The sequence below is a fragment of the Protopterus annectens genome, chromosome 11.part0 (genome assembly GCF_019279795.1).
Source record: "Protopterus annectens isolate FY-2018-M chromosome 11.part0, PAN1.0, whole genome shotgun sequence".
Lineage (NCBI taxonomy): Eukaryota > Metazoa > Chordata > Ceratodontiformes > Protopteridae > Protopterus > Protopterus annectens.
The window spans coordinates 411,773,666-411,795,725 of NC_056745.1; the positions used below are offsets into that span (position 1 = coordinate 411,773,666).

Here is a 22,060-nt window from a genome sequence, read left to right on the forward strand (position 1 = left end):
CAAAATGCCTGGGACCATGAGGCTAATCAGTACACCTTTCAGGGGCTAGTGGTCTACTGATTTGATACAGTTGACTAGAAACTTTAGTCAGGCAATTAGCACAGAAAGATATGAGCAGTTAATGAGCTACGCAATATAGCCTAGGGTTTGATTCTTGCATCTTTCCTTTGCCTGGTGTGTGGCTCTGAGCAAGACACTTAATCAAACAGTGCTATGGGATAATTAGAAACTGGGCTATGCTTCCCAATTGTCTCCTGCATCTATGTGTGTGTGTGTGTGTGTGTGTGTGTGTGTGTGTGTGTGTGTGTGTGTGTGTGTGTGTGTGTGTGTGTGTGTGTGTGTGTGTGTGTGTGTCTATGTGTGTTTCACCTACACATTATCAGAAACACAAAATATGGAGCCCAATAATATTGATCACTAAAGAGCAAAACCTAAAACATCAAAAAAAAAAAAAAAGAAAACAACAATTGTCATCTCGAACCCCCCCCCCCCCTATCTATACATACCAACTCCAAGTTCTCACTGCAGCCAGGGAAACGACAAAATCCTTTAGGCACGTCTATATATTGAATTTAATTATTTATTCACACATTTCCAAATCATTGCCATGTTATTCCCATTTTTTTTCAATTTCAGAGGGAGTTGATCACATTAACTTTCAGTATACAGTTTAATTCTCAGCAACACCATATACTTTGGGCATCCTTTTCATTATAATGTGTTCCACTAACTACACTGACTTCAGGATGCAGAAGAAACAACAACATTGTCACATAATGTACAACTTAACATCAAAATATGAGTGAAAATACATATCAGGCATGGAACTGAATTTCGACAGTACTGCCTGCAAGCTATATAACCTTAAACAACTCACTTAACGTATGTTTGATCTTGGAATGTACCTGGCTACCTTTTTATCTTAATTAACTTTTCAAAGCAAAATATTATAAACAGAAAAGTTAAATTAGAAGAATGCAATGTCTAGTCACATTACAGCATCAGAAGGAATATTTGATTCAAGGGCCCCAAAATAATTGCTGCTTTTGTCAGTCTAAATAAAATTCAGATATCACATGCAAATCTTCATGGGTGTAAATGTGACAGCAAGTTTAAAACAGATACTGCTTTTTTATTATTATTTTTAGTGGTTCTATCAGCATTTTTACTGCAACTTCAAGCCCCAGCAGCAGATGCCTCATCATTGTTGTGGTACAGAAAGCATTATTACTGGGTCTTTTTTTACAAAATTTGTATCCAAGGTTACAGCACATGGTAAAGTATTTTGCAAACTAACAAATCAGTATTAGGTGAATGGCAGGACATACACAGGCATGTATTAAACATGTTGTAGTTTGAATCCAAACTAATCCAAACTAATTTTCTTTGCTCAAAATATGCCATACAAAATTGCATTCATCTGAAGGTCTTTTGCTAAAACTATATCAAATAAAATCATTCTTTTTCATATATTCTTAGGTTAGTCCAAAATAATGTACACTCAGTTCTCAGTCCTAACTCCAAAATATTCTTTTATCAGTGTTGCTTATGATAAAAACTAATTTTTCAGCATTGTTATTTACTTTACATTTCAATTACCTTTACCTGGGATATAAAACCAAACTTTATTTACATGGCCTTCAGTCTGTCTTTCCTCTTATGAAGCATTCAGCTGTTCTAATCTTCGTTATCTATTTTGTGGAAGTAGAAAATGTGTTTGTCTGACAGACTCCTTTGTTGCTCTGACAATAATTCTATTTTTGTTTATAATTAAAAGCTACAAGTAAGAGAGAGCTAATGGATCAGTGCTATTCTTGAGGTCATATGCAAGAGGCTTCCGAACTTTCTGTGCACCCAAATTTGACATTTTGTTGAAAGAAATTTGAACAAAATAGTGTTTTAGACTTGGAGGTAAAACATGAAGTTGTTGTGCTTTAATGCTCTAATACTTTGTAAGATGTAGTCCTGGCAACTTGAAATCAATGGGCTGTTTATCAATAAGTTGTAACTCAATGAGTCATAGAGGAAGCAGTATGTTATTAATTGTGAAGCTAAACACAGTTATTGCAGCTGTGATTTTCATTTATAGAACAAAATATCATAAGGGACAATGATGGGTATGCTGCCAAGAAAGTACAGCGATGCAAGTAAACTTATAACAGCAGATGCTCTAATAGCTCATGCTTGACCATTCTGTGACAACTATGTCATATGCCAAATATGTGGAAAGACAAAAATAAAAAGACCAGCAGAAATTAAGTAATGCTATTTCAAAAATAGTGAGATACGTGTATGGGTAAAAGTAAACTCATGTCTACTGAAACACTTTCGAAAGTATATACACTTTTACAACTTTGGATCTTACACTTATCTGCAGATTAAACTTGTCTCCAGTGATCTCTCATCAAGTTCTGTATATTGCAGCTGTGATTTTCATTTATAGAACAAAATATCATAAGGGACACTAACCGGTATGCTGCCAAGAAAGTACAGCTATGTAAGTAAACTTACCATAAAAGTAGATGTCCTAATAGATCATGGTTGAAGTAAGCTAAGTTATATGGGTCCTACCCCTTATGACTGGCAAGCTTTTCAAAGCTTAAAGGCACCTTCTACATATTCCAGCTGTTGGCAGCTCAATGATAATACCATAAAAAGACAGATGGAGAGCAAAAATACTTGGGAACATATTTTACCTATGAAGGGAGGCAAGATTGCTGAAAGAACAAAGCTAGGAAACAAGCCCAACAGTAAACTAGACATGAAAGGGTGTAAAAACCCATACCCTGATGACCCCAATATAAAAACAATGAAAATAAGGGGGCTGCAGGGAGGAAGGGAGGGAGGAAGGAGTGGCTATTGCAACAGTGATCTACTACTGCAGAAAGATTTGCCAAGAAATCACTGCAGGGTCAGATCTGAGACTAGAAAATAAAAATTGTAAGAGTGGGAACTTTATAAAATTTATCTGCCTTGCGCTCAGGCATGGTGCAGGCGCTAAGAAAACTACCCCAAGGATGGAAGAATAGGGGAAACAGGAATAGGTTGAGGAAATTTCAGTTGTAATAAATCATGTTTTTTCAAAGAAACTGGAATGTCATTATTTTCCCACTGAAACAGCTGGTTTATCCTAGATAGTTTCACAAACAGAAATTTCCTCCAAGGGACAATCAGAAGCAATTCTCCGCTCAGAATCAGAAACAGTTTCTTGAGGAGAAAAAAATAGAAACTTTTGTCCCCACAACCAATTCCTTGTTCATCACATTGGGAATCTTCAGAAAATGAAACTCATTTTTCTCTTATTAGTAAACTAGAATGAGAAGGGCTAAGAGCTGAACTAAGACCTGAGCTATGCCCTATAAACCTTCCCTGAAAACTAAGTAACAAACACAGCATAGACTCACCCCAGCCTCTAAAAACAATTTTTAAAACTTTATGAATAAAAATTAGAGTAAACATTAGAACAAAATAAAAGTAAACCACAGTTTTTAAACTGATAGAAAAGTCACATGGAAGTCCAAAAACAGTAAAAAAAAAACTGTTATGATCATTATATGTTATAGTTGTTGAAACTAGACTAATCTGAGGTACTACTGTGACATTAAACTGCTAACGTCTGCCTTGAGGATTACACTTTTACTCCTTTGGAAAATGTACCACATTCCAGGTCTGTTGCATCTGCAGTAACAAACTGTAGAAGGGTGAGGTCAGAAGGGAAAACAAAAGACGTGGATTAAAAAAAAAAGAGCTGGGTTATCCACCATAGAATCTCCACTTTGCAAAGCCCAGAACAGGAATCTAAAAAGTCCTAATAGATTAATGGGTTTGATTGAACAAACTCATGGATGACTGCAAAAAGATTCATGGGTTTGATTGGACAAACTCATAAATGACTGCAGAAACATTTACAATTAGTCTGGAGGAAGAAAGGAAGACTATTCCCAGGGCAGAACCTAACAAACATCCCACGATAAAATTCTGTGAAAAAAGATGAAAGGAGACTTTTGAAGTTGATTTGAAAAGTCATACTGATTAGAAGATTCTGAACAGTTGCTAAGGACTCTTGACAGCTGAAAAGAGTCTGTAAAGCTAAAACAATAATCCAGTGTGGAAAAATGTGGATGCTTAGAAGTCAGAAATAAGCAATGACTGGAGCTAGTCACTTTGTGAATATTGGTACAGAGGAATCCAGGGGTAAGTCAGACACAGTCAATCCTAACAAATGTCTGAAATGCTCACCACTGGGAATGTGATGACAGGTATCCCTTAACATTTAACTTTACCATGAAAGCTATAGGAGGGAGCACAGGTACAAAAGGCTGAATGGACTTAGAAAGGAAAAGTCCAGTACAGGCCTCCAAGATTCTTTTCATTTTAGTAACAGGAAAAACGTGAAGAAAAAAAGGCTTTGCCCAAGTAACAGTGAGGTACTAGTTCTATTAGTCCTTATACCAACATCTTGTACAGAATGGGAAGAAAGAGAGAGAGAGAGAGAGAGAGAGAGAGATGTAGTTTGCTAGTTAAGAAGGAATTCCCTTAGAAAGGAGGGAAAATCCCCATAGCCAAGTGTACTCCAGCTGCATTACAATGAAAGCCATCTGTCTGTAACAATCTGGTTCCACAAGGAAGAAGAATTAACAGAGGAAGATGGAGATGTTACCCGTGTGGGAGGGAGGAGAGCCTGAACAGGGATATAGTCATGCTGACTGAAAAGACCGTGCTTGATATTCTGAGTTTTAAAAAAATATATTTGCCAGCTCCTTGATGCTAATATTGCTTGTTGAAAAAGAGAGCTGTGGATAAAAGGAAACTTCTAATAACTCTGAAAAAGAAGGATTGAAAATCTGATTAACTCCTTGAATCTGCTTTCCCCTTTCATCAGTCTTCTTTATCACTTCAGTTGCAGAAGGGCAAAACAGAACAATTGTAACTAAGGGAATTTAAAATAGCAGTTAACGTTTTTTCAGGAAGGTTTTTAGAATGAATCAAAGTCAGTCTTCTCAATATTAATACAGAAGCAGCACCTCCTGAGAAAGAAACTGTGACATCAAGAACACACTTTAAAATATGCTGCATAACCTGATATGCATATGTTATAGAGGCATTGAAAACATTTTTGCCTCAGAAAAAGAAAAGCCAATCATTTCTCAAAAAAATAAAGGGAAAAACTAGCACAAGAGCTAGACAGTTTAAAATTCTGAATGATAAGGTACTATAGGAATGTACAGAGGGAATGGAGTTAGCGTCAGTAATCTGTTCAGCAGAAGCAGCTTTAGACAGAGAAACCACTGCTGAGTCTACTGTAGGAAAAGAAAACATATACCTGTGAGCCTGAGATATCTTGTATAAACTGCTAGACTTGTCAAGAGCAGGAGACTGACTATTAGGTCAACAAGATGCAGTGAGAAAACATTCTCTAAAACAGGCAACACAGGAGGTGCAGCTGGAGTATCAGACATATCTGAATGTATCACAATATAACAAATTGTCAATGTCATAAGGGTTTCACTCTGCCCCTAGTGAGAATTACAGAGGAACCCCAAACCAAATCTAACTTTCACCCTAGACAAAAGTCAGAAAAATATACATTTTCAAAAAGGAAATCAGAAAGCATATTTTACCAGATCCAGAATGTTTACATTGAGAAGAAATTCCTTGAGTACAACCATTTCCCTGCAATACTTGCTCTTTTGACTGAAAATCCAAATCAGAAAGAAATATGTCTTTTTCTTTTCTTTCATGAACAGCAAGGAGGGAAGGAAGATTTACTAATGGCCTTTTTAGCAAATCCCAGTAAATATTCCAGATCCACAGAAATATAAACATGATATTGAAAGGTTTTCTCACTATGTTCCCTATTTCTGGGAATCTCCCAGGGAAATTATCGACTCACAGAAGGCATGCTAGTCCCTTATACAGGTCCCCCATCCCAGCTAAGTGAAGAATCATCTCCTGTTCTTTTCCCTGACACCAAAAAAGTGTGGTTCTCCCTCACCTGCCAAGGCATCCTTACATCTACAGAGAATGTGGCCACCCTCTGATCTTTGTTGACTGCATATACTATGCCAAGGGGACCATGGGGCAAAGATGAGTGATATGGAGAACAATAAGCAGCCACAGCAGAGTCATGTACCAGCAGCTGTGCAAAATGAGAGCCTGCCTGACACCCAATATTCCCAGACAAGTTATTTTATTCTTGTGGACAGGGAAGATTAAACCATGGAGCCCAGTGGATACTCTATTTGTAAGCCAAGAAAGAGAGACTTCAAAGTTGAATAGTTGAGCCTGGATGAGTCAGTAACAGGTAAGGTATGGAAAAGTGCCTCAGAAGTAAGTAAACCATAGAAAGTCCCCCACAAGCACAGTATCCTGTCCCCAAAACACAAGTACATAAAACATGACTAAAATTATAGTAAAAAAATAAACCTTTTCACACAAGAAGTTCACATAAGCATTTATACATCAACTCTGTAAGAAATGCAATGACAGTCCTAAAATGTTATTTCCTAGATGAACTCAATACTTTAGAAAGAAAAGCTCAAGTTTTCCTCAGAAAAATATTTGTAGTAGAAGGTTTTCTCCAACTGGGGACTTATATGTCCAGCCTTGAAAGATCACTGGCCCTCTGACAGCTCCACAGGGCCTGCCAAAAGAGCACGCTTTGGAGGTAAAAAGCTCCATTTGAGCTACTAGCAGATGGAGCTTGTGGAAGGTGTCCTTAATCTTTGAAAACCTTGCAGCTTGTGGAAGGTGTCCTTAATTTTTGAAAAGCCTGTATATTGTGGAAGGCATCCTTAATCTTTGAAAAGCTTGCTGGCTGGTCATGATGGGCAGGAGGAACAATGTAGCTTAGACTGCTGTAACAGTGATTTATATGTTGAACATCCATGTTCCCTTGCTACAGCTCTGCCAAAAAAAAACAATTACAATTATGTAAGCAAGCTTACCATAGCAGTAGAGGCTCAAATGATCTCTGCTGCAGTAGCCTTAGCTACATGGGTTATATCCTGCACAGGATATAACAGCCTGCCAGCTTCCAAAACTTCAGGGTACTTTTGATTCACCCAAACCTTCACTCAGCTCAATCTGAACAGACTAAACAGACCGGTTCATAGGATCATAGGAGGTTACTAGGCTACTGGCCCTAAGGCCCTTATAAGCTAGTCAAAAGTTTAGCACATGTTTAGACAAGTCAACACCCAAAGTCCCTGTCCAGCAGGGACACAGGTGGAATCCCAGGGTGTATTTTCTGTTTCCCATCCAGTTATCTAGGTTGCGCTTAAAATGGGATAATGAGGTTACTCTGCTTGACATGGAGAGGGAGTCTCTGGGACACAAATCTGTCCCACCAACATGTCCTATTGATATCACAGACCAGGGTCGCGCATACGGGTTGCTCGAGTGGAGCTTGACTTGTGGATATGCAGCAGTCCCATCAAGGCAGGGTCTGAGATTGCTTTATATGCCAAATAGAGATCAACCCTGAGGAGTCTGTATGAAACTGAATAGAGAGATAAGGATTTTAGCCTATCTGTGTAGGGTAGATGTTAGAGGCCCTGAATTCTCCTGGTGAGGAACCTCTGTGGTCTTTCCAGCTGCTGCATATGCTTTGCGAGGTACATGGTGAAGGGGGCGTTGCACTCAATAATTGGTCTTATAAGGGAAGAATACAGAGATGTTATGACATCTTTGTCCCAAGATGAGATACCCTTACTTATGAAGTGGGCCATGTAGAAAGCTTTCCGTACAAAGGAAAAAACATGGTGGTCAAAAGTCAGGTTGCTATCAACCTGGGTGCCCAAATCCCTCACTACTGATTGTGTACTTAGGACATTGTTATTAATGTGATAATATGTGGGGATGTCATTCTCCCAAAAGGGGATGATGATGCATTTTTTGGAATTCAGCTTGAGGCCATGTTTCTTTCACCAGTCATTTGTTTGGGTGAGACCCTCTTGGAGGACGTCCACCTCACTTGGGGAATTGATGACTGTGCCCAGCTTGCAGTCATCTGCAAACTTGGTCAGCCATAGTCCACTGGTTTTGGCCTGCAACTCAGACAAGTATATCCTGAATAACAGAGGCCCCAAGACCAATCCCTGGGGTACGGAGCTCATTACGGGTCGACTGCTTAAGGTGGCTTTACTATTTTGATTAGGTGGGTTCTATCAGTAAGTCAGTTTGGTACCCATCTGGTAACATATGGATTGATGCCTAGTTGAGAGAGTTTATCTACTATGCCCAAGTGGGAAATAGTGTCGGAGGCTTTGGCCAGGTCAAGGTAGGTGGTGTGCACCGTCTTCCCCTCGTCCATGGTTTTGGTGACTGTCTCCAAGAAGTCGACCAGATTTAAGCATCATGCCCTTCAGAATTTTCATGCAAACAGGTAGAGAGAAGCTGAGACCTGAAAAGACAATGCTAGGAACAAGAAAAAATAAGTAATCACACCCTGGCATAAGCAACACACCAAAAACAAGGTGAATGGATGGAGGGAGGGAGGGAATGGCTACTGCAGCAGTGATCACTTTAACATTTTACTGTTATGGTAAGTTTACTTACACAACTGTACTATCTTCGTCATATTGATCACTGTTGTAGTAACCTTAACTATATGGGTAGATTACCCTAGAGTTCTACATCTGGGAAGTGGAAGGGGCCAGAAGTCCCTGGAGAATAATCTGAGCAAAGCCTAATATAGGTCTAGAGAAGGAAGCAAGCTTGTAATACCTATTAAATGTAGGTATACAGGACCAAGTTGCAACTTCTAGAAAAATTGTAGAATCTACCCTTTTCCAAAAAGACATAGGTGAAGCAAAGGCCCTGGTAGAGTGGGCCTTGAATCCTAACTGGAAATGTTTGTTTTGTGGAGAGTATAACCTGACACAACTAACTGGAAATAATACGTTTTGACACAGGTTGCCCCTTCTTTTTACCTTCACAAGAAATGAACAACGATCCAAAGATCTGAAAGATTGAGTTCTGTGATGATAGTACCTGAGTTGTCTGTTGATATCCAAAGTGTGGAGTATCTCTTCTTTCATTTTTAGTTTCAGAAAAAAAAAATGGGGTGCTGGATACTTTGGCTTAAGTACACTTGCAAACCACTTTAGGCATAAAAGGATTAGTTCTCAAAGAAACTCTGTCATGTAGAAAATGAGATAGAGTTGACTCACCATAAGAGTTTGCAACTCAGACACTCTTCTTGCAGAAGTCAGAGCAGCCAGTAAAACAGTTTTCCATGTTAAGAATTTCAAGTCATCCAGGTTAACTGGTTCGGATAGAGCAAGTGTTTGCTTCTCTACCACAAAATTAAGATCCCAAGGAGGGACCAAGAGTTGTTTTGGAGGCCACTTGTGCAAAACCTCTTTTAAAAACATTTTGACATAAGAATGTACTGAAAGATGAAGTTGCATGGGTGGACATGCTGAAATGGCCAATAAATGAACCTTGACAGAGGAGTATGAAAGAGCATAGGATAGTCACTCACACAAACATTGTAAAACCACAGAACAGCTGGCCCTGAATTGATGCTGGTTATGTTGTTGGCACCAACTAGAAAGCCTTTATTAAAGCTAATATATTATTTTTCTAGTAGCAATCATTTTTGTCTTCATTAGTACCTGCTGAACATGCTTAGTAAACAAGTCCTTAAAGGGAATAAAGAGCCTATCATTCAGGCAGACAGAGGAAGTTGATTGACTCGTGGTGTGGCAAAAACCTCTGATCTTGTGCGAGTAGATCAATTCTGTGAGGAAGCCAGTGGTAATTGCCCCTGGTAATTTTCAAAAGAAGGGAGAACCACTGTTGTCTGGGCCAGAAGGGAGTCATCACAATGATCTTGGGGGATTCCTAATATCTTCAGAAGTACCTTGGATATTGGAGGAAAGGATGGAAAAACATATTGGAAAATTTCTGTCCAAGGAAAGGACACACTATCTGTCTTCCAGGCCTTCTTGCATGGAATCCTGGAGCAGAATCTTGCCAGCTGATTGTTCTGAGAGGAGACAAACAGGTCTACTTGAGGAACTCTCCACAGATGGATCAAATCTTGGAAGACCCCTGATTTAGTTTCCATTTGTGAGGGTCTGCCCTTGACCTACTCAGCTTATCTGACACACAGTGTTGCTCTGTTGGAATGTAGGATGCATATGCCAAGTCAGATTGTGCTGTGAAGCTATATCCCAAGTTATCATGGCAGTCTGTAAAGAGGGTAAGACTTGGTTCCTCCTTGCTTACTGATATACTACATGACAGTGGCATTGAGTATAACAACTTGAAGATGTCAAGAGGAATAAAAATGATTCAGGGAGTTCAGTGCTTTGATCAGGGTAACCATCTCTTTTATATTTATGTGCTTGTCTCTATCCTTGGCATCCCGAACACCAATCACTTTTATCCCTCCTGAAACTGCTCCAGCACTGAGAATTGAACAGACAAAGGATGTTGGTGCTGGGACCAAATATACTTCAGATAACATTGTATATTTCTCATGTGGAGTCTTGCCAGGGCTATCATGTGAATCATTGATGCCATGAGACCCAAAATCCTGAGATATTCCCTCTCAGTGACTAAAGTCTGAGAGGAAAACCTTAGAAATAGATCTAGATATTTTTCTTTCCTGTGAAAGAAACGCTGTTTGAAATGAGCTGTCTAACTGACCCCAGGAGCACAATCCTTTATGAAGGAGTGAAAAAGACTTCTGAATGTTCCCTTGGAATCCCAGCTTGTGTAAGAGACATGTCATCAAACAGAGATTCCTGACACTTTCAGAAAGACTCTGGAAACATAAGTATATTGTTTAAATATGGGAAAAAAGTGGATAAGCTATAGGCTGCAATGAGCTATAACTGGAGCTAGGCACTTTGTGACCTCTTTGTGTAGGTGATAGTCCAAAGGGTAAGAAAAAGAATGAATAATGTGATCTGGACACATAAAACCTTAAGAAACACCTGGTGTCTGGATGAATTGGGATATAATGATACGCATCTTTTAAATCTAGTCTTACCAGGAAACACTGAGGAAGAAGAGGCAACAGTTTATGAAGTGACATCATTTTGAACGTGGGCACTATCACAAACAGGTTTAGGAAAGAAAGATACAGAACTGAACTCCAACAATTGTCTTTCTTTTGCATTAAAACATCATTGAATAAAAACTTTTCCCAGCCTGGGAAGGAGGAACTGGTTCTATCACTCTGTGAGACAGCATGTGTTGAATGAGACAGAGAAATAAAAGACTCTGGTCAAGTAAGGAATTATTTCCTAAAAAAAGAGAGATTTCCTCCCACTGCCATCTGTAACCTTAATGATTTGGTCTTCAGAACCCATCTATAAACTATCTATAGCTCATCTACAAACTATCTATAGCCAATAAGAAACAGAGATTTAGCACTTCTGGAAGGGAAAATGGACTGCCATTGTGTGTGTGTGTGTGGGGGGGGGGGGGCAAGGTCCTTCAAACAGTCATTTTGACTTGTTGAACTGTCTCTGGTTTTGGGAGGGGTCTTCAATTCCTTTTTTGAAATCCCCTTTACATTTCTTCTCCAATGTATGTTTACCTGGAGTTTGTAAAACTGTTTATTTATTTACTTATTTTTTTCTAAAACTGGATGAGGTGTTAGAAAATCCCTTAGAAAATTTGGAAAAAGAAGGCTAAAAATATCTTACAGATTTCCTGTATCAACTTAACCATTTTATCATGCGTTTTGATATTTTTATCCAAAAGAGAATTTAAAATCTCATTTTTCACATCATCTGAGAGGTTCTGAGAATACAGCCAGGTAAACATCCTTAAAACAGTACCGGTGGCCATAACCCTTGAAAAAGTATCAACTGAGCCATACACGTACTGTAAACTATGGGTAGTGACTTGTACAATTGAAGGAACCAAGCAGATTTTTCCTCACAAGAAGAAACTGCAGACAAAACATTTCTCATACTATCACAATTAATCATAATAAACTTTAACATGCGATTCTGACAATTCAAAATTTGGAAAATCAAACGTGTAGATGCATATAATGTTCCCCATACTTATCAATAATCTTCCTATCCTTGTCAGAAAGATCAGGATTGGAATAAACCAAATGTTTAGCAGCAGTAGGATTACCTAAAGCTATAACTGCTAGGTCAGATTTGGGAAGACTGTAAAAACTTAAGACTGAGGAACTTTTTTTTACATTTAATCTGCTTTTTTATGGGCAACAGGCTGACTATCAGGAGAACTGCAGGCAGTTACACACATATCCTGCAGAACTGACAGAAATTGGAAAATGGGTGAAGGTTCTGGAAATGCCTTCTGCAACCGTTCATATTACTTTTCTGAGGCACTGAGAAACTTCAGTGTTCTACCACAGAAAACACTGGCACACACTGAAAATAATATTAGAGAAAAAGAAGCCCCCGCAAGAAGAAGCAGAAACTGAGCTCTTTTATGAGTCTGAATTAGAAAACTGAGGAGAAAACATTGTATCTGTTCCTTCATCTTTCTGTCCAGATTCAGAATCTTGAATCTCTTCAGGAAAAGAGATACCTCTCTTTCTTTTTAAAGAATCTACCTCATAAAAAGGATCAATAGCCTGAATTAAACTCCAAGCCAACTACTCTTCTCTAAGCAAATATGAGGAAGAGTAGATACATGTTTAGTTTTCTGTTTCTGTTTGACAGGAAATGTAGCCAATAGTCAACCCTTGAAAGCCAACACATGAGCATTCTCTTCAATGGCATGAAACTTCTGAAGAGTTGGGCACCCCCAAACCTCTTCTTTTTGGTCAGATCTGGTGGTTTGGATGTTTGGAAGGTGCTCTGAAGCTTTGGAAGCTGGCTTGCTGTTATATTCTTGGCAGGATACAATCCATATAGCTAAGACTTCTGCAGCAGTTATCACTATGATGAACATCTACAGTTCCTTGGGCTGTGTACTACATGAACTACAATATGAACTGGCACCTCACCTAAGTGTCATGTTTAATCATAGCCTCACCTCAGGTTTCGTGCCCACTGAGTGGCGCAGAGCTACAGTTATCCCAATCCACAAGGGGGGATCCACCTTGGATCCCAGAAACTACTGTCCCATCAGTCTGACAAGCCTTATCTGCAAGGCCATGGAGCGTATTATCATGGAACTTATAAACAAAGACATTGGCAACCTTCAAACACTGGACCCCACCCAGTTTGGGTTTGTGAAGGGCCGATCTTGTCTCCTGAACCTGATTGACTTCTTTGAATCAGTCTCCAGAGCCATGGACAAGGGTAAGGTGGTCCACACAGCCTATCTAGACCTTGCCAAGGCCTTTGACACCATCCCCCACTCTGGAATCATAGATAAACTTACTAAGTTGGGCATTAATCCCTATGTCACCCAATGGGTTGCTAAATGGCTTACTAATAGAACCCACACTGTAAAAGTAGCCGACTCCAAATCCAGCTCCAGACAAGTGACAAGTGGAGTACCTCAGGGTTCAGTCCTGGGGCTGCTGTTGTTTGGCATCTACTTCTCTGAAGTACAGGTCAACACTAAGGGACTCTGGCTAACAAAGTTTGCAGATGACTGCAAACTGGGAGCCATTATTGAATCCCCAAATGATGTGGATACTCTACAAAAGGGCCTTACAGAAACAGATGCTTGGTGCCAGAGCCATGGGCTCAAGCTCAATGCCAAGAAATGTATTGTTATCCCCTTTGGGAAAAACATGTATCCATGAATTACAATATAGGTGGCAGTACACTAAACACAGAAAGTGTGATAAGAGACTTAGGGACACAGGTGGACAGTGGTCTCACCTTCGATAACCACATCGCCACAACAGTCAGGAAATCCTTCTATGTGGCACACCTCATCACGAAGGGCTTTTCATCCAGAAAAAGGAGGTCATTGTCCCACTGTACTCATCCCTCATTAGACCCATTATAGAATACAACGCCTCATTTGGTATGTACCTCTCAAGACATCTGCAACAACTGAAAAGGCCTCAGAAATACCTCACTAAAAGAATCACAGGCCTAAAGCAGATGCCCTACGCTGACCGCCTTAAAAACTCCAGCTGTACTCTGTCGCATATCGCCTACTCAGAGGCGATCTCTGCTTAACATACAAGGCCATGTCAAACCCAGAGCTGTTGGACATGCTACACTTAAAGAAATCCCAATCCCTCAGAGCTACACGCCCAGGGATCTAAACCTTGTCATCACAATAAACAAAACATGCTGGAGGGATAGGTTCCTGACCCAGAGACTCCCCAGACTCTGGAATAGATTGCCCATACATGTCAAGCAGAGTGCCTCTTTGGACCTTTTCAAGAGGAACCTTGACGATTGGATGGGAGAAAGGAAATTCACCCCAGGGATCACGTCAGTCGCCCTGCTAGACAGGGGTCCAGGAAAGTAAATAATGTGGGAAGAAATAGCCAGGGAATTGTTATGGGTAGGCTTGTATAGGCCCTAGGGCTGATTGCCTAGTACCAACCTATGAACCTATGAACCTTGTTTTTTTACTTGAATTTTTTTTTTTATTAATCATCTTCCTCTTAGTTTCTGCTTTCTCACTGTGACTAATTTATATGTTTCAGAAAAAGAAATGTAGTGAGTTGTGGGAAAGTACCTGTGAAGACTGATATACAATGCATCTTTTACTAGTTTCCTAATGAAAAAACATACTGATCTTGCGCTTGCACGTGCGCGTGCACACACACACACACACACACACACACACACACACACACACACACACACACACACACACGACAGTCACAGTAGGCAAAGTTTCCTCTGTATAAACTGTTTTGTTTTACGTTAATAAGTAGTTCAAGTATTAAATTGCAGTATCTGAAAAAAAATGATATTCTGAATTTAAGGAACATGTTACTGTAAATGTAGGTGGTCTTTCAAAATTGTTTTCTCTTTATGTTAAGGACCAGCTGATGGTATAGTTCTAATCAGCCTAAGTGATATGTTTCTGCAGACGGGAGTGGTCACTGCTTTACACTTGCTAAAATAACAGAATTATAGTTTCATGAGCTGAAATTCAACAGGTTCTCCCAGAAATGTATTGATTATGGTAATGGCAGTATAATTTCTAAGATATCTATAAATATATAAATTCCAAATACAGATTGACAAAGCTAGTTAACTGCCAAAAATACACGAGGTAAATATTGCAAACTATGCACAATCTCCTTAGTATGTGGCATTTATTATGTATTTATTTATTTCATCTTGTTAAGCTATGTTAGCTTGACTGATCAAAAGTCTCCTTTGCATGGGAGACCTAGGGATAATATGTAGTTCCACAGGGCAAATGCAAATGTAAAAACAGCTAATATATAATATTGTTTTTTTAAACGCATTTATTTATTTTAAGGTACAAAATCAGCCTAAGCAGTATGCATTTGGAATGAGAAGGAAAACAAAGTATCCAAAGAAAAAGAATTTCAAGAGAATTATGCCAGGATTCAGAGGGTTTATGGAAGGTGGGCTCAGTCCCTGGACCTAGGAGATTAACAGCTACAGATCAAACCAGTGAGTCACTATGCTGACCAGATATGGTTCAGAATGTTACATTTTAGAAAATTCCTTTTTTCTATGAGAGTTATAAAGCCCACATTTGAGAATTTTCAGGAAAAAATGTTGAACGATGTCCTTTAATATGGGAACGTATATATGGGAACAAGGATTCAGAAAAGTTGTGCCCTTCATATAGGTGTTTTGTGAACCATTTTTAAGAAATGTTATGCCACTTATTTTTTTGAAAAAACAATTCAAAGCTATGTCTTTAGCAATTTTATTTTCCAAATGTCACACTGTATACAAATAGTCTACAAATGTACTTCTTTGAAGAAAGTTTTGAAGTGCTTTTTTCAATTAAATATATAATTACCATTCATTTAAACTCCAAGATTAAGTCACATGGCCACGTTTGCAACCATAAATTTAGGCTCTGTATTTGCTTAAGACTCATATTTAGTTACGGGAAATTGTATACCCAGTGTGTTTCTGTAAATCACTGTGGTATGCATGCAAACAGTGATAGCAGGCAGTTTCTTTAAAAACTCGTGATGTTTTCCATTTGATAAAACACTCACAGCTCCGATTTATTAAACAGATTTTTTGATACAGTCAAGACTTTACATTATGAACCCTTAGGGTATATGCTCTGATCATTTAGAATTACAAATTAAGCACCCAGGTTGAAAGAGTACAAGTCTGATATTGATCAATCTGCACTTACGGAATTTTTTTTTCTTACTGTAAAGTTTAAAATGAGATATATGAGAGTCAGGAGTCTGTGACACACAGTTTCTTTAAAATGGATTTACTTAGCGCACCAGTTGCCTGGCAACCTCCATCTGCTGAATGTCTTAGGTTAACCAGCAGCTATATTATTTAGTATTTGCAGAACTTTATACCCTCTGCTGAGCATCAGTCTTATTAACCATAAATCTCATGAGCCAAAGTAATCAATAGATCATATAAATGTTTACAACAGCCCAGGTCCATGCTCAATATAAATGTATGGCTGTCAGCAGGATGATAGACTGCACTCTCCATTTCAGAACAGAATTTTGCTCTTGCAATAGCTTTTAAGACCACTGTGAAGAAGGACAAGTTGAACAAAAGCTGCACGTTCAGTTATTACTTACCACAGATTTTCTCATGCTAATGCGGGGTTTTGGGATCGGTTTGGTAGGTTTACCATCAAAGCTTTCTGGTAGAGTTGAAGAATGTCCTTTCCGGGCTTGCAGTGCCAACTGGTATGCTACTTCAAAGGCTTGGCCTAATGTTAAGATGATTTCATAAGCTAAATTCTGCAATACAAACAAGAAACAGAAAGGTAATTAGCTGTTAGTGTAGAAATAACTTCAAAAAGTGACAACATTTTATGCATACATGCACTGGTCACAAGCACCAGAATTAGCAGAATGTTTTCTCTTAGTCTCTTTTTCATACTGTGAAAGCATTAGAGGGCTACATTTAGTATGCAGTTTAAAACAAACACATTTGTGTTATCACTGGCAGCAGTTATGAGGCTTGCAACCCAAAAGGCATTAGTCTAGTCATGGGAACCATAACAATTAGAGAGATTACAAAAAGTCCTGTTATGTCATAGTCACTTGAACTAAGTTCAAGCTCAAGAGATTGTTAAAGACTAGAACTTACTAAAATCTTGTTCTGTAGAGAGAGACTGGCTCTAGACTGCAATTTGGACAATGCACAGTAACCCTACAGCTTTACTGCATGCAATGCGTATAGGTTGCAGTTCCTCATTATAACAGAATTACAGGGAATGCCCAAACCAAATCCACCATAATATGTTTTTTTTATTAAAGCAGACATAGGCAGACTGAACCCACAAATAAAGCAGTCTATTTCCATACAGTAGAAAATAAGGGTCGCTTGGGTTTTGGCTTGAAATATTTTGATAGCTAAGAAAAATGTATATATGTAAAGGTGGATACTTGTATCTTGTAAAACCAAACTCCAACATCAGTTTCAAGATTGAGATCAGAATATGACAAATTTCATAGAAAACTTTTAGCTGTCTTTGTAACACACAGGAGATGTTTACAGCATGTGTTAGGCACAGTGACCATTTGAAAAGTCAAGACTCGCTAGATCGAGCCCCACAACATGGAAACTGAATGCCAAAGAAATGGACTTACATAGACTGAGTCTGCACTGGCTATTTCTTAGAATATTTCCTTTTCTCTGCGGTATGGAGATCTTGGAGTTGACATATATAAGTTTGGAGTTGTGGGTGTGCAGTGGGGCTTGTCCCCTTGGAAAAAAAAAAACTTTAAAGGAGTAGATTGACCTTTGAGATTCATTTTTTTTCCAAGAGATTTTAGTTTTTTTTTTCCATTTACTTAAAGATGAAATGCAAAGTACATGAGACTGGTGACTTCATACACATTGAAGTGTTTTTCATATATAAATCAGGTGGACACAGCTCTTCTTCTTCCTGCCTTCCTCTGGCAGTATAATTGTGTTTGTGATCTGCAGTACATAAACTTCAAACATTGTCCTTTTCACATATTTAAGGGTGTACATGGTATGCATGGAGAGGTTGTGAGGCTTATTTATTTATTTATATTTGTTAACTGGGGTAGTGCACTTATCAATATTGACCAATTTCAGGTGAAGCCTGGGTGAAATACAAAACATTTCACAAACAAAAATACAGAAATGTAAGCAATAACAGAATAGTTCAGACTAATTACATAGAACAAAATTGTGTATGTACATTCCAGTGAACAAGGACAGTGCAATGTACAATCAAGCAGAGTGTAATGTACGATATATACATTTGTTTCTAAAGTTGGTCAGTTTCAGTGAATCTTGAGAGAGAAGAACAGACTCCGAAAGGAGATAGGTTAGGTGATATGTCCTTTGTTAAAGGAAAAGCATTTGGCTTGGATGAAAAAGTACTTTTTAAGTTGCATTCTGAATTTGGAATACGTTTTGATTCCCTTAACGTGATGGGGCGAACTTGCCAATGAGTAGGCACCTGAGAGGACAATGCATGTGCAGTGTTGTGGAGCTTGGTTCCGGGGTAATGAGAGTTGGTGTGATAGAGCATGTGCAGTGCTGTGGAGTTTGGTTCCTGGGTAATGAGAGTTGGTGTGATAGAGCATGTGCAGTGCTGTGGAGTTTGTTTCTGGGATAATGAAAGCTGGTGTGACAGAGCATGTGCAGTGCTGTGTAGCTTGGTTCTAGGGGTAATGAGAGTTGGTGTGACAGAGCATGTGCAGTGCTATGGAGCTTGGTTCTATGGGTAATGAGAGTTGGTGTGATAGAGCATGTGCAGTACTGTGGAGCTTGGTTCTAAGGGTAATGAGAGTTGGTGTGATAGAGCATGTGCAGTACCGTAGAGCTTGGTTCTAAGGGTAATGAGAGTTGGTATGACAGAGCATGTGCAGTGCTGTGGAGCTTGGTTCTAGGGGTAATGAGAGTTGGTGTGACAGAGCATGTGCAGTGCTGTGAAGATTGGTTCTGAGGTAATGAGAGTTGATGTGATAGAACATGTGCAGTGCTGTGGAGTTTGGTTCTGGGGTAATGATAGCTGGTGTGACAGAGCATGTGCAGTGCTGTGGAGTTTGGTTCTGGGGTAATGAGAGCTGGTGTGACAGAGCATGTGCAGTGCTGTGGAGTTTGGTTCTGGGGTAATGAGAGCTGGTGTGACAGAGCATGTGCAGTGCTGTGGAGTTTGGTTCTGGGGTAATGAGAGCTGTTGTGATAGAACATGTGCAGTGCTGTGGAGTTTGGTTCTGGGGTAATGAGAGTTGGTGTGGCTTGTGAGTAATGTCTTAGGTTGTATGAGGATGACTTTTCATGAAGTCTAGCTGCAAGGGAAGAAAATGTGTGGAGTTGGAGTGGTTTATAGAGTTGGGATCCCAAAAGTAGGTTATTTCTTTTATGGGTAGCCACTTTGTTACAGTGATGCTCACAGAGAGATGAGTATATAATGAATTAGCAGATGCTCTTGGAGATTGTCTGGAGTGTGGCAATGTTTTCTTGGAGGCAGAATCAAAAATCAGGAGCCCATATTTAAGCTCAGAAAGCAGAACTATTTTGTCAATCGCTGCAATAGTTGGTTGGGATAAAAAAGGGGAGATCTTTTTTGTCAAAAAAAGGAGGGAGTTTATTTTGGCTCTCACTTAGTCTATGTGGAAATGTAGGTTTAGTGACTGATCAAGACACAGTACTAACCATCTGGAGGTGGATGTTGTCTCTATGGAATTCTTGTGTAAGTGAAAGATAGTAAAACAGTCAGGTGATTGGTGAATGTTTGGTGGAGTTTCAAAAAGCATAGTTTTGGTCTTTGTGGGTTTGAGAAATAGTTTATGATTTATGAGCCATCAGTGGAGCTCATGTAAGTCCGACTGACGCTGGCACTGAATATTGGTGTGAGAGTGACCTGATCAGGAAATGATCATGTCATCTGCATAGAGAATAACTGGGAGATAGGGGAGATCACAAGGAAGTTTGTTAATGAATATAGAGAAGAGGAGGGGGGCAATAATGGATCCTTAGGGTACACCTTTGGTAATAGGCATAGATTCTGATTGGGAGGATGTTGTTTTAACTATGAAGCGTTTATCACTGAAGAAGTTTTTAAACCATCGAGTGACATTTGGACTGATACCAATTTCAGTTGGCTTGCTTTGGAGAACATAGTGGTCAATGAGGTCAAATGCCTTTGTCAGATGTATAAATAGGACATCTGTAAGGAGGCCACTATCAGAGTTTTGCAGGATGTCATCAGTTAGGGCTAACAATGTCATAGTACTTCATCCAGGCCAAAATCCATATTGTTTGGTGGAAAGCAGGTGGTACTGCTGGATATAGAGCAATTTTGCATGGCATACCAGGACCCCTAGATGAACAACTGTCAGGTTAGCTTGCCACAAGAAATTCAAAAGGTATGAAGGTAACCATTCCAATTACTAATAGTCATATCATTGCTGAAATTTTTCAAAGACTATTTACTGTTTGCCAGTAAGGTAAATATACTTTATATTTTAATAAAATCAGTAATACATGGTAATAATTTTACCTTTTAACTTTAGCAACAATTTGTTTGCATAATATATTTAGGGTATTTGGCATTCATTTATTAATGTTATTATGTTGTGCATATGCACGCCATTAACATGCACCCATGGTGAGAAGGTAAAGTGTGTACAACTAATAAATAAACTTTCTTGGGTGGCGTAAGCTATGGTACCTTGCTGGCTAGGCTTACATAGGCCCTTGGGCCGATAGCCTAGTACCTACCCATGAACCTATGAATTTTTGGGGGAGTTAAAATTCATAATTTTACATATTACACAGCTGATCATTTTAAATTAACTAAGAAGCGTGTTCTGATGTTAAAAGCAAGCAGTGCTACTTTTTGGGAAAGGATTTGCAAATGATCTTTAAAACATTAGCAACTGCCTGAGTAACACTTTATAAAGTCACAAAAATGCATGTTCATCCTAATGGATGTGAGAGGGAGAGTACCCCAGTAATTAGCACTGGTGTCTCCCTCCTATCCTTTTTATGTGCATCTCTGATTGCAATAGTTTGAAAATGTTTCAGAACCTATCATAAGGTGCAAAGGCCTGATCATCAAGGTATGAGACCTCATGATTTTGCTAGCCTTAAAGGAGCTCTTTAGCTGAAAATGTAGCAGCCACTGGAGGTCTGTGGTACCTACTACTGGAGGGTCCTGCTGATGTCATTCTTGCTGGTGGCCCCTAAAACGTTAATACAGGACCTGCATATACTATGCAAGAGGTGGAAACTAACAAGTTAAGAGATGGATATGAAAGGTAGTAAAATGTTTTGTTACCCCATTGGAAGACAAAGACTGAGTGCTTGAGTTTCAACTGCCCAAGGTTCCGCTCACTGATGATATGGAGTTCCTCCACAGGAAATCACTATTAGCCAGTTGTGATGGAAGTGATTTCCTTCTTGGGGGAATTTCCCCCTTCTTTGAGTTAGTGCAATCATGGAGATGCTATATATAAATTCAGGGAGTGTGGGGGCTTGCCTTTCTGTAAAACTTTAACTGGTCCATAATTGTTAAGGTATCTGCAAAATATTCCAACTTACAAACAAAACTAAAAAGTAAAAAGGTCACACAGATAAACCAATTAGTAAAAAGTACAAGAAAAATCTAGCCAAGCTACAGTTTTCACTGTGTGATACCTTAAACCTCCTGGAATAGAGGCCCATGGGATATATGCAAATGACCTCTTAAGGACATCAAGTGTTTCAGCTGGATGGCTTCTGAATGTCCATGCCTTTTTCCCTCTTTCTTTTTAAGTCTTTATGGACAGACTCAGGCCAATACATTTAGTTGTTAGTTGGGATATTTTGCAGGCACCTTAATAGTTTGGATATCAGCTAGGTTTAAAGACCCTGTGTTTCTAAAGTATAGCTAAACAATTCACTTATGTTGTGATGTGGAAGTCATAAGAAAGCTGAGATGTGCATGTCCACAGCTAGTCGTGGTTGGCTTTGTTGGCCTGTAAAGACTTAAAAAGGAAACAGTCAAAAATTATGGACATTCAGAAGTC

The 22,060-nt window shown here is 39.1% G+C and overlaps 1 protein-coding gene across 8 annotated transcripts in view; it reads right to left on the reverse strand.

Annotated features, from left to right (window-relative positions):
- Window positions 1-22,060, reverse strand: part of ANKS1B (ankyrin repeat and sterile alpha motif domain containing 1B) — a 6,771,497-nt gene that overhangs the window by 288,803 nt on the left and 6,460,634 nt on the right. For all 8 annotated transcript variants that reach the window (XM_044087908.1, XM_044087910.1, XM_044087909.1 and 5 more), the window contains one exon: window positions 16,637-16,801. In XM_044087908.1, coding sequence (XP_043943843.1) covers window positions 16,637-16,801 — 165 coding nt within the window. The remainder of the gene's footprint in view (window positions 1-16,636; window positions 16,802-22,060) is intronic.